Source organism: Petaurus breviceps, unplaced genomic scaffold, assembly GCF_028583685.1.
Source record: "Petaurus breviceps papuanus isolate PSGF00001 unplaced genomic scaffold, PetGlider_PUasm1.0 90842, whole genome shotgun sequence".
Classification (NCBI taxonomy): Eukaryota; Metazoa; Chordata; class Mammalia; order Diprotodontia; family Petauridae; genus Petaurus; species Petaurus breviceps.
This window is the reverse complement of record NW_027187358.1, coordinates 21,211,364-21,224,829: the sequence shown is the minus strand read 5'-3', so window position 1 is coordinate 21,224,829 and position 13,466 is coordinate 21,211,364. Positions and strand designations below refer to the sequence as shown.

The 13,466-nt window shown below is 37.8% G+C and overlaps 1 protein-coding gene across 5 annotated transcripts in view; it reads left to right on the top strand.

Annotated features, from left to right (window-relative positions):
* CLHC1 (clathrin heavy chain linker domain containing 1) overlaps positions 1-13,466 on the top strand; it is a 64,851-nt gene that overhangs the window by 16,491 nt on the left and 34,894 nt on the right. For 3 of the 5 annotated variants that reach the window (XM_069071725.1, XM_069071729.1, XM_069071728.1), the window contains 4 exons: positions 4,808-5,009; positions 5,110-5,225; positions 5,644-5,728; positions 11,697-11,803. In XM_069071725.1, the coding sequence (XP_068927826.1) occupies positions 4,808-5,009; positions 5,110-5,225; positions 5,644-5,728; positions 11,697-11,803 (510 nt within the window). The remainder of the gene's footprint in view (positions 1-4,807; positions 5,010-5,109; positions 5,226-5,643; positions 5,729-11,696; positions 11,804-13,466) is intronic. The other 2 variants (XM_069071726.1, XM_069071727.1) reach the window with 2 other exon arrangements.

The window sequence follows — 13,466 nt, the reverse complement described above, 5'->3', positions numbered from 1 at the left end:
ATCACAATTGAATCTACCCCAGAGTTACATCAAGTTTAAGCACAGCACTTAATACCCAAATGGAGGTCTTTTCTTCATCTTGACACGAGGCAAGTTCTCAGCAATCTTAGTTCCTGGGGAGACAAGGCTTAGCAAGGCTACAAGATACATTGCCAGTCTCTTCATTGATTCATCCTCTGTCTGCAGAACAGTCATAGAACCCCTGAAAACATTAGCAAAACCCTCTCCCAGGATTTCTGTAAACATACAACAAGAAAATCCTTCTTCAGGGCTTCTGAACCAACAGAAAGGTTCCCAGACCCCTGCAACAACAGCACTGTCCTTCACCAGTGGACAGTATTCACTCTGTCTGCAGGACAGTCTCCAGACCCCTGCAACAACAGCACTGTCCTTCACCAGTGGACAGTATTCACTCTCTGTCTGCAGGACAGTCTCAGGAGCTCTGAACCAACAGAAAGGTTCCCAGACCCCTGCAACAACAGCACTGTCCTTGACCAGTGGACGGTATTCACTCTCTGTCTGCAGGAGAGTCTCAGGAGCTCTTAACCAGCAGCCAGGTTCCAGGACTTCTTCAATAACAGGACTGTCTTTCACCAGTGGACAAATCTGGCAAAACAACATCAAAACAGACAAAGTACCAGCAAAACAGCCATGTCTTCTCAGTCCTTGGCAGCTCCGGGGGCAGGTCTCAAAAGTCCAGGGCGATTCAAAGTGGCCCTCAGCAATCCTCTCAGTCTCTCTCTCTGCCTCCACGAGGGTGCTGCTTCCAAAAAAGTTCTTCTGCCTCTCTCTTGTCTCTCCAAATCTATGTCACCAGCTCCTCCCAGTTCAGGACTTTCTTTTCACATCAACAAGTCCATCCCACAGGTGGGATTAACAAGCTCTGGGTTTTAACACAATCAGTTTGAAAACCAAGCCAATACAGGGGGATCTTTATATTCCATGTACTATCACAGCTACTAAGGATCCATTGACTTTTTTTGTTAGCAGTTGCTTACCTTGCTTATAAATTGATCATGCTCAGAACTTTGTGCCTCAGTTTCTCTTTATTGCAGATTTTTATTTATTTATTTATTGGTATTGCAGATTTTTATTGTGACAAACTGGGTGGGAGTCTGGGTGGATATTGAGAAAGGCCTTGTGTACAGGTAGCATGTGAGCAGAGCTTAGATATAAGTCAGGGTTTTTAAAAGGTGAAGGTGAGGAGGGAGTGTATTTCAGGCATAGAGGACAGCTTGTGTGGAGGCACAAAGATGAGAGCTGGAATACTGTATATGAGGAAAAGAAGGAAGTTCAGTTTGGCTTGAATGTTCATGAAGCAGTCCAAGGTGGGATAATCCTGGAAAGCTAGATTGGAGCCAGATTATAAAAGATTTTACATGCCAAACAAAATAGTTTAACCGTAAAGGAAATGAAGAATCACTGGAACTTCTTGAATAGAAGAGTGTTGTAGTCAGGCCTGTGCTTTAGGAATATCAATTTGGCAGATGTGTGCAGGAGGAATTGGAGAGGGGAAGGAACTTAAGGTAGGAAGACCAATTAGGAGCCTATTGGAGTAGCCCAGGTGAAAGGTGATAAAAGCTGGGAGAGATGGGGTCATGTGGGAGGTGTTGTGGAGATAGAATTGAGAAAGGAGAGTGAGAAGTAAAGGATGACTCCAAAGCTGTTTACCTCTGGGTGACTGGAAAGATGGTGTTATCATCAGTCAAAATAGGACAGTTGGGAAATGGGGTGGTTTAGATACTAGTAGGGGAAAAGTGAATTTTGTCTTCGATATGTTGAGTTTGAGATGCCTATGAGACTCCCAGTTTGAAACTGAAATTATCTAATAGGCAGTTGATGATTTGGGATTAGAGCTCAGGAAAGAAATTGTATATATAGATCTGATAGTCACCTTTGTAGAGATGATAATCTAACCATTAGAATTGATGAGACCACCAAAAGAAATGGTGACAAGAGAGAAGAGGACAGAGCTTCAGGTGACACCCACAATTGGAGTTGGAGGAGGAGCTTACAGATAGGTAGGAGGAGAACCAAGAGAGAGCAGAGTCTCAAGAACCCAGAGAGGAAGGATTGTCCTAGAGTAGACGGTGGTCAACTGTGTCAAATGCTGAATAGAGATCAAGGATGAGGACTGAGGAAAGGCTGCTAGAAATAGACAATTAAGAGATCTTTGGTAACTTTGGAGAGAGCAGTTTCAGTTGAGTGATGAAGTCTTAAACCAGACTACAGTGATAGATATTAGAAAAACATTATCTTAAAAATAACTTCAACTCTTTTTTTTGCCAGTTTCTGTTGCAGAGGATAGAGGGTGTAGCAAAATTCAAGAACTCAGTAGGACCTCCCAAATTATATCAATGTGTCCATTGGTAGTTTTTTATTTCAGTGCTAAGTAGGTGTAGGGTATAACTGTGGGAAACCATGTAGATAAAATATATTTAGCAGTAGGAAATGAGAGAAGCCAAATGCTTATATGCTACTCTGAAGCCTCACACCTATGCATCATGAAATCCTTGAGAAAAGTTTTTTTAGGCCTTGAATGGAGGCCATTAACATCACATAGAAAAAGAAAGAAATTGGTTGATTGTATTTTAATAGACAAGAAATAGTTCATCATTGATTTTGAAGTCTGTATATATTCGCCCCACTAAATTATTAGTGCAAAGAGCTAAGCCCTTTACTCTTTTTTTTTTTTTTTAAAGCAATCGGGGTTAAGTAACTTGCTCAAGGTTACAAGGCCAGTTATTTCTGGGTGTGGTGCTGAGTATCTGAGCCCGGATTTGATCCATCCTGACACTGGAGCGGGTGCTCTTACTCACTGAGCCACCTGGCTGCCCCTAAGCAATTGGGGTTAAGTAACTTGCTCAAGGTTACACAGCCAGGTGTTTCTGGGTGGGTGCTAAATGTCTGAGCCCGGGATTCAATCTCCAGGTCTTCTCAACACTGGAGCCGGTGCTCTTACTCGCTGTGCTACCTGGCCACCCCGAGCCCTTTATTCTTTAGCAAGGGAGTGTCATGTGTTGCTCACAGGGAGTCAAAAAATAGACCTCTCTACCATCTTTTGCCCCCACCTTTTTCAAAGAAAGACTAATTCCTTTCAGGAGAGAAGGTTGGGGCCATAGAATGTCTACTCTCTGCACTTCTTAGACAGGAGGATAGAACTATTTCTATCTGATTCCTTAAATATTGCTAGTGTAGGGGAAGTAACTTTAAGGTTAAAGCTAAACTTCTTATCAGTATGCATTAATAGTGAAAAGGGTGGCAAAAAATAAAAAATTGAGGGGATACCCACCAACTGGGGAATGGTTGAACAAGCTATAAGTATATGAATATAATGGAATACTATTGTGCAAAAAGAAATGATGAACAGGCAGATTTCAGAAAAACCTGGAAAGACTTGTATGAACTGATGCAAAGTGAAATGAGCAGAACCAGAAAAACATCGTATATAGTATCAGCAACATTGTATGATGATCAGCTATGAATGACTCCCCTTCCCCTTCCCCTTTCCCTTCCTTTTCCATCATTCCCTCCCCCTAGCTCTTTGTCCCTCTCTTTGCACTGACTGGGAGACTGCTTCCCTCTGGCTCCTTCCCAGAGATCACTGCTGTTTCTTCCCATCATAATGGGCATCCATTATGACTCCCTGCTTTATTGGTAAATCTTTGTTTCTATTGATGATATAGTAGTGTATTGGCAGATCATAATCAAAAGTTGTATCATTTTCTATTTGTCCTCTATAAGCTCCCTATGTCACATTTTTATTTATAAGTTTTTAAATTATAAGCTTCACTATTGACAAAACCTGACATTAAAAATAAATACGAGAATAATAAAATGTACATGGAAACATAAATTTGTATAATTTGTAGTTTATTTAAAACATTTTCAAATAAATATTTAAACATTAACAGAATAGTAGTAATTGCCCTGTTTGCTTTTATTTCCCCTTATCAATATCTTTTCTTAGCTTTCTGGATTTTTGTCAAGATTGTGTTGTTATTGTTATTTACATAATCATAGTCAGGGAGGCAGTGTGGTATAATGGAAAGAGCAGAGACTGGAAATGAGACCTTAATTCGAATCTTGTTTCTGACAAGTGTGACTAGAGGCAAGATACTTATCTTCTTTGAGCATTATTTTCCTCATCTATAAAATATGATTAATAATGCCTGGAGTACCTTCCTCATAGAGTGGTTGGGAGCATCAAATAAAATCCTGTCCATAGGATATCCTAAAAGTCTTTGCTGTTTTAAGGTGAAAGCTTAAAACTGTACAGAAATTTTTGTGACACCTTGTATAAAGCGATTTGCAAACTTTAAAACACTATATAAATGTCAACTATTATTATTATTGTTTTTTTCTTTTCTCTGCATTACTTCTATATTTCTTAGTTTTTCTGTTACTTACATTTGTCATTTCTTATAGTGTAATTCCACTGTATTCATGTTACAGTTTGTTGAATTATTCCCCAGTTGTGGTACACATAAATTGTTTTAATAGATTAGATTGTTTTCATAAATTTCATAAATAATAGATTGTTTTTATAAAACTTAATCACTTTGGTTTCTGATGTCTTTGATTATAATGGATTATTTTTCAGATGTATTTCTGGTTTTGATTTGTTGATATATTAACTTTTTAATTAGTGATACTGCTCTGTAGTCTTTTTTCTTTGTCTTCTTGTTATTGGTTATGTCATCTTTTCCATGTTTTAAAAAATTGAACAGTTTAATATCTATTTATACTATCTGACATGATAGAAATTCTATGAATAGCTTAGGCAATTTTGTTTGCTTTTCAATAGGCATGACTGTAGCAGAATCTGTCGATTTAGATTCTCTTAATAAATATCTTCATCGTCTTGAAGAAAAATATGAAGAAATTTCACACCATATGATGGCAAAATACATCCCACATGTAAGAAAGAGTGACTTAGATGAAGAAAAGATCCAGGTATTACAGAGGCGAGATATAGCTGAAGCACTAAACAATGAATTACGATTTCGGTATGAATTGATTCTGTAAAAAGCTTCAAATATGTATTATTGCTATATTTAGTATCACATGATTTGAGATCTAGTACATTGATTATTTTTATCTTTATAGTCATAGAAAAACACAAATGGTTTTAAGTGCATTTTCTACCTGGATACAATCTGACATGAGCATTTCTTTTCAAGACTTCATAATCCAAATTAGTAAAACTCAAAGACTTTTACAAGGTAACCAATATTTTTTTTAAAAACCCATAAATCATGGAAGACATAACTCCAAGGCAATGACTCAGTCATTTTTAATTATAAAAAGCTTAGGAATGGGTCTAAGATTTGCTGGGAGGCTGCAGAATTGAATTTAGCTTTGCTGCCAGTGTCTGTAACCAGTGAGTCTGTTGCTTTAACACCTTTCAAGTAATCAGTAAATAATAGTTATGGAGGAGGTGACCCGAGGAGAAGACTGGAATTGTATTAGATCAAGAAAGAGGGAGGTGGTAGGGAATCCGTGGGGACAGGGATGATGATACGCCACAATTGTGGTATGAAATCCTTGAATTAAATATATCCTTATTGGGCTATACTTAGGAGATGACAGGTTTCCAGGGCTAAATACATGCTTAAACATCTGTGCCTGTTTACATTTTAGATGATCAGACACTGGTTGAGGAGTTACTTGAAGAAGACCCGAATAAGGCTAAGGAAGCTGAAGTGTTACTTGACTACATTGAAAGGCAAATAAAAACAGCTCATGTGCAGCCACTTAATGGGCTGTTGTTTAGTTTTGAAACTTTAAACTTTTTTCTAGCTGGCAAATTAGTGTTTTATAGTATATTTAGTTTAAAAAATAAATCAATGCAAAGAAACTGCCAGACTGAGAACTTGGATTTTTCAGGATTGACGTAATGTTAGTGCAAGTGTTTTTTTTTGTTTTTTGTTTTTTACATTTTTCAGCCCATTCTCCAAGCCCCAAGCCATCCAGAATCCTGCTGCCCTAGTTAATGCTGCTGCTTTTTTCATCATGTCCAGGCCTTAATACTTAAGAAGACACATTTCTTCCTAAAACCTAATTAATCTTCCTACTACACAAGAGGTCTAAAGAGATCATTGACTAGTAAACTATAGAAATAATGAATAAATGTGGGCTCATTAACTAATTAAAATATGTAAACCTCATATTATAAGATGATGTTACAGATAAATATCATTTATCTGTTTTTAGCTATTAATTTACTGAATGCAGAAGCAGGAGGAAAAAGCTATATTGTATTACTTGAGTTAAAATGTGTTACTCTCTTATTTGTTATCTTCCCTTGAATGCCCATTTTGGGATAGGAGAGAAAATACTTGTTTTGTGTTACCAGCTGTTATTATTGTTATCATCATCATCATCATTATGATTACCTACCCTCATACTAGGGAATTTCAACATACATATTTGTATATAAATATCAAACTCCATAACCCCTAAGTTCGTCAACCTACTCATTTCCTCCCCACTTAAGCCACATACAAAGATGGTCATATCTTAATCTTGCCTTCACCTACAAATATACTACTTCTATGTTTATGAACTCTGAGAATCTCTTATCTGATCACAGTCTATTAGCTTTCCATATTACCTCTGCCATCCAATACCAAACCCCATTCTTTGTTCACACTAAGACCTCCATTCCTTTGACTCCTTAGTTCCCTCTCAGGCTATCACCCCTTCACTAAGTTACCCTCTCTTTCTTTCCCTGTCTTGACAGCCAGTTAAACCAGTTCAGCTCTACACTGCCCTCTTCAGTCACCAACCCCCTTATTCGATGGCCAGTTGTGCCCTACAGAGCCTCAGCCTTCCATTGCTTCCACTGTCCACTGCCTTTGATCCTATACATATGCTGCTGAAAGAGGTAGAAGAGATCAGCAACTGTTCTGACTGGGTTCCCTACAGACACGTTACATAACCCCAATTGAGCCTTCACTGCTGCTAGGCAATCCTTTTAGACCCTACTAATTCATTATCCTATTCACCACAGCATCTCTTCCAACCCTTTTCATCCCTCCTCAAACTTCCCATGGTTCTCTCTCCCCCAACCTCAGCTAAGAACCTTGCCTTATATTTTGCTGAAAGATTGAGGCCATTTGCCAAGAATTCTCTTTTTTTTCTTCTCATCTTGTACTACTCAGATTCCATCTGCCATTGTCTACTTTTTTTCCTGTCTCACATAAAGAGGTGGCCATTCTGGCTGAGGCAAATACTTCTACGTGCACCTTTGATCCCATCCATCCCATCTCCTTCAGCAGATTTCCCCCTCTGTCAATCAACATTCTTTCACTAATCTCTCCCTACTTGACTGGTTCTGTATTGCCTACAAACATGCCCATATCTCCTACATTTTCAAAAACCCCTCACTTGATCCTTCTTTTTATATCACCCCATTTTTCTCCTGCCTTCTGTGGCAACTCCTTGAAAAGGCCATCCAAGAAAGGTGCCTTCACTTCTTTTCTTCTTTTCCTAACTCTATACAATCCAGCTTCCAACCTCATAATTCAACCAAAAGTGCTCTCTCTTTAAATATGCCAGTGATCCAGGGCATATTGCCAAATCCAGTGGCCTTTTCTCAACCTTTATCCTTGAGCTCTTTTCAGCTGACACTGTCAGTCACCCTCTTCTGGTACTCCCTTTAGATCATAAGGACACTATTCTCTCCTGGTTCTCCTCCTGTCTTACTGCTTCTTCTCACTCTCCTTTGCTGGATCTTCATTCAGGTCATGCCTGCTAACTCCAATTATTGCACAGGGCTCTGTCCTGGGGCCTTTTTCTTCTTCTGCTATACTATTTTACTTGGTGATCTCATTGACTTTTATGGATTGTTATCCTCTGTGCTGATGATTCTTAGTTCTACGTATACTGCCCTAATCCTTCTGCTGACATCTTGAGCTAAATATCTTGTAGGCATCTTAAACTTAACATGTCCAAAACTGAACACATAATCTTTCCCACTAAACCTTTCCCCCCCTTCTCTATTCCTGTCAAGGTTAACACCATTCTCCTAGTCACTCAGGCTGGCAATTATCTCTTATTGTTATCCTTACTCTTTCTAACCCCTCTATCTAATCAGATGTCAAAGCCAGTTGAGTTCACCTTTGTGTCATCTCTTGCATTTGCTCCCTCCTCTCCCCTGATACTGCTGCCACCCTGATTTAGACCTTTATTTATTCACACCTGGACTATTGCAATACCTTGCTGGTTCATCTGCCTTTGACAAGTCTTTCCCCATTCCAATCTATCCTCCTTTCTTCCTCCAAAGTGCTTCTCTTAAAGGGGAAAATCTGACCTATAAAGTCTGACTGTGTTGCCCCTGCCTCTGTTCAATAAACTCCAATGGCTCCCTATCATTTTCAGGAACAAATATAAAGTCTTCTGTTTGGTATTCAGGACATTTTATAACATCCTCATCCCCACCTTAACCTTTCCAGTTTTCTTACACCCTACAGTCCTCCACATACTCTTTAAACCAGTGACACTAGCCTAATTGTTCTTAGCTCCTAGCATTTCACGGACTGTCCACTATGTCTGGAATGATTGCTCTCCTCATCTCTGCCTTCTGACTTCCCTTCAAGTTCCAGCTAAAATTCTACCTTCTACGAGAAACGTTTCCCAATGTTTCTTAATTCCTAGGTCTTCCCACTATGGATTACTTCCAATTTATCTTGTATGTGATTTTTTTTGACAAGAGTTATTTTTATGCTTCTCCTTCTTTAGATTGTGACCTCCTTAAGGGCAGGAATTGTTTTTTGCCCTTTGTATTTCCAGCACTGAACACATTGCCTGGCTCATAGCAGACACTTAACAAATACATAATGACTGGTTATTAATCATTAGTTCTGCACTCTATTAGTGCTTCCTTAGCCTTATTCATAGTTCCTACTGCTGAGCATCCAGAATATTAAATATAAGGGTTAGAAGTTACTTTTAGTTTTTAATTGTAATTGTACATGAGGCTTTATGTTTGCATGTTTCATCATATCGTATTAAATCTTCCTTAGTCCTGTCTTTCCCTTCCCTTCCTATTTTTCTTAATCTATCACCTTATTTATCTTATTGGGATATCCTTTGTCATTGGACTTTCCTGTCATCATCTCTTCTACAGATGGTTTATCCTTAAGATTATATCTAAAATTAGAATTTTATCATTTTTTCAATTTAATATTATATTTTCCTTTGGAAATATTTACTTTATGACATTTATTATTTTCCCCTCCCACTCCCCTCATCCTTTCCCTTCCATCGAACCCTTAAAACCCACACAAATAGTCTAGCAAAGCAAATTTCTGCATTGACCGTTTCCAAAAATGCATGTCTCATTCTGGATTTTAAGTCTCTCTCTGGCATAATTCATCTTCAGTCCTCTGAACTTATGGGTTATCATTGCATTAATCAGAGTTCTAAAGACTTTAAAAAATGTTTTTCTCTGTAATATAATCATGTGTAAATTGTTTTTAGAGTTCTGCTATCTTCACTCTATATTTCCTCCAAAACTGTCCATTTTATCACTTCTCATATTCGTCTATTTTAAGCAGTATTTAGATCCTGCCAGATTCTTTTACTTTTATTGAGAGTTGTATATTCCATTTTAGTTAACTGTAAAAATATAGAGCCCTTTTTGCTCTGAAGGGAGAGAACAGATACTTAATTATTCATTAACATCTCATCTGAATTATCATATTATTTAAACATTCCATTGAATATTTTGTTGCCTGGAATCCTAAGTATCAGGGAGATCTTTTATCTCTTACTAGATTTTCTACTCCGTGTTCTTCCCAAAGCTGGTCCCCTGTGCAGGAAACCTTTTTCTCTTAGAATATAAATGGTAAAATGGATAGAGTACTAGCCTCATACTCAGAAAGACCAGGATGCAAGTCTGTCTCTGACAAGATAATACAGTTTGTGACTTAAACCCCTCAATGCCCTAGGCAATTGTCTAAAATCATAAATTGTAGAGGAATTGTACTGATGGGTATTGGTAGAGGAAATTTCCTGTGGGAATTCTCTATGCCACTAAAATTACAGGTTCGATCCCCAAACAATAAATATCTCGTCCCCTAACGATACTGTTGGAGTTAACTTCCATCCATCAGTAAGTCAGTCAGCTAGCATTTATTAATTGCTTGTTGTATGCAGACACTGTGCTGAGAGCTGGGGATTCAGGCAAAAGTGATCCTGCTCTCACACGTCCTGTGGGGGCAACACGCCAAAGCGATGCCCAAGCAAGGCAGGCATGTGGGTAGGTTGGCCGTAGTCTCAAAGGGAAGGCAATGAGATTTTTTTTATCTTTAAGATTAATTTTTAGTTTTCAACAGTCACTTCCATATGGTTTTGAGTTCCAGTTTTTCTCCCCCCTTCCCTCCACCCGAGATGGCATGCGGTCTGATACAGCCGGTACTTACACATTCATACCCAGCATTTTCACATCAGTCATGACATGACGCAAAGAAGAGGGAGTTAGAGCTAATGGGAGGAGTCACAAGAAGGGACGAGACAAAGCAACGAAAGCAAAGGAGAGCAGATCGTGCGCTTCCTTCCACATTCAGACGCCAAAGTCCTTCCTCTGGATGTGGGTAGCGTTGTCCATCGCCCGTCTTTCGGAGTTCTCTTAGACTCTTGGAGCGAAGACTATCACATTCAGTCATTGCACAACGTGATTGTTACTGTGTAGGGAAGGTACTAAGATTAAAGAGGGCTGGGAAAAGCTTTTTTGCGGAAGGTAGGACTTTTGGGCTGAGTTTTGAAAGAAACCAGAGAAACTAGGAGGTGGAAAAGAGGATATAGAGTTCCAGGCATGGGGTACCACCAGTGAAAATGCTGGGTGTTGGGGAATGGAGTGTTGTGTTCAAGGAACAGCAAAGACACCAGTCAATCAGTGATTGGCCCTAGAGAATGTGGAGAGAGGAGTAAAGGAGAAGAAGACTGGAAAGGTAGGAAGGGGCCAGGTATTGAAAGACTATAAAAGTCAAATAGGATTTTATATTTGATCCTGAAGGATATATATATATATATATATATATATATATATATATGATAAGGAGTCATTGAAGTTTATCGAATAGGAAGGGTGATACTGTCTTTTCCATTTTGTTATCCAAAAGTTACTGTTGGTGTTATTAAAGAAATAATGGCAAAATGACTTATAAATTCGTTTATCTCTTGAGATAGTTGTCTTAAACTTCCTTAAATAAAATGCTAGGCAACAGTTTGATGCTAATGTTACAACAATAATAATAACTAGTATTTATATAACACTGTTTTTCAAAGTGCTTTATATAGATATATGAATGATTTCACATTATCTTTGATGACTACAACAATCTTGTGAAGTAGGTATTATTATTATCATTATTTTCAAATGAGAAAACTGAGTCAGAGAATGATTAACTGGCTTGTTCAGAGTCACATAGCCAGTAGGCATATGATATAGGATTCAAACTCAGGTCTTCCTGACTCCAGGTCCAGTACTCTATCCACTATGCTACCTGTTAGGATTAGAAACATAGTATTAGAGGGCATGGATATGATTATGGTAATACTAGAATTGCTTTTGCATATTTTATTATATTATTTTCTACTTTATGCTTAATCTGTGTCAGACCATTTAACAAGTTTCTTTTTATTTGGGGGGGGATGTGGATGGACATTACAAAATGTAATGATAATAGGTTCAACGAATTGTTTGTAAATGGTGACTATGAGTCTGCAGCTGTTTTTGCCGTGAACAGTCCTAGAGGAATTCTTCGAAACCTAGGGACAATGAAGAAATTTAAGGGTAAAGATTTCTATATGATCTTTCTTGGGGGAGGGGAATGGTGGTGTGGAAGGGGAGGGGAATGAAGCCACATGTTATTTCACTGGTAGAGGGAACTCCCAATGAAGATAACCCTCTATCAATGCAAATTAGCAGTTTATGGGGTTAGAGAGCTGCCTGGGATACTGAGAAGTTAAGTGACTTGCCCAAGTCACACAGCAGGTAGCTGTTAGAGAAAGGACTTAAACCAAAGTATAGTCACTTCAGTGTTAGCTCTGTATTCACTATACCTCGCTGCCTCTCATGGGACTATCATATATGTATAAATATTATTATAAATTCCCTTTGTTATCTAAGAGGACAGCAAGGTTGTGAATAAGTCAGTTAACTTTTTTTGTCTTAAGTTCCCTCATTGGTAAAACAAGAAGATTGGGCTGAATGATTTCTAAGGTTCTTTACAGTGTTAAACTTTGTTTTGGAGATACTAAGGTGGGTAAAGTTCAATTAAAAAAAAAGAAGTTTTAAGCAATTTTGTCTTAGAAAACCTATATAAAGCCTAGTTTTAATTTGACATAAATCTCAAAGGTAAAGTTTTTGAGACAACGTATTAATATATTCAACAGTCACTCTATTTTAACATTTTATTTTTTAAAAAATTGCATGTAAAACAATTTTACATTCTTTTAAAAAAATTTTGAACTCCAAATTCTTACCCTCCCTCTCTTCCTTCCCCTCTCATTGAGAAGACAAGCAGTTTGATGCAGGTTATACATGTGCAGTCATGCAAAACTTTCCATATTAGTCACATTGTGAAAGAAAACACTGACCCTTCCAAAAAACTTCAAGAAAAATAAAGTTAAAAAAGTATGTTTCAATTTGCATTCAGACTCTATCAGTTCTTTCTCTGAAGATGGATAGCATTTTTTATCATAAGTCCTTCAGAATTGTCTTGTATCATTGTATTGCTGAGATTAGCTAAGGCATTGACAGTTAATTGTACAGTATTGCTATGACTATGTCCAATGGTTCTGCTTTTTGGTTCTATTCACTTTACTTTGTAATCAGTTCATGTAAGTCTTTCCAGCTTTTTCTGAAATCATCTTATTTGTCACTTTTTATAGCATAATAGTATTCCATCGCAATCATATACCTCTTTGAAAATGAAGGATGAACAGCAGTGCTACAACTTGTTCAGCCATTCCCCAACTGCTGGGTATCCCTTCAATTTCTAGTTCTTTGCCACCACAAAAAAATGCTGCTATAAATATTTTTGTACATATAGGTCCTTTCCCTGTTTTTTTTTTTAATTTCTTTGGGATGTAGACCTGGTAGTAGTATTGTTGGGTTAAAGGGTACGCACAGTTTTATAGTCCTTTGGACACAGTTCCAAATTTTTCTCCAGAATGTTTGGATCACTTCACAACTCCACCAAAAGTACATTAGTATCCCAGTTTTACCACATTCCCTCCAACATTAGTCATTTTCCTTTTCTGTCATATTACCTAATGTGATAGATATAAGAAGAGATAACTCAGAGCTGTTTTAATTTGCATTTCTCTAATCAAGTGGTTGAGAGCATTTTTTTTTCATGTGACTATAGATAACTTTGATTTCTTTATCTGAAAACTTCCCATTCATATTCTTTGGGTTGTTTTTTTTTTTTGGAGGGGGGAAGGCAAGACAA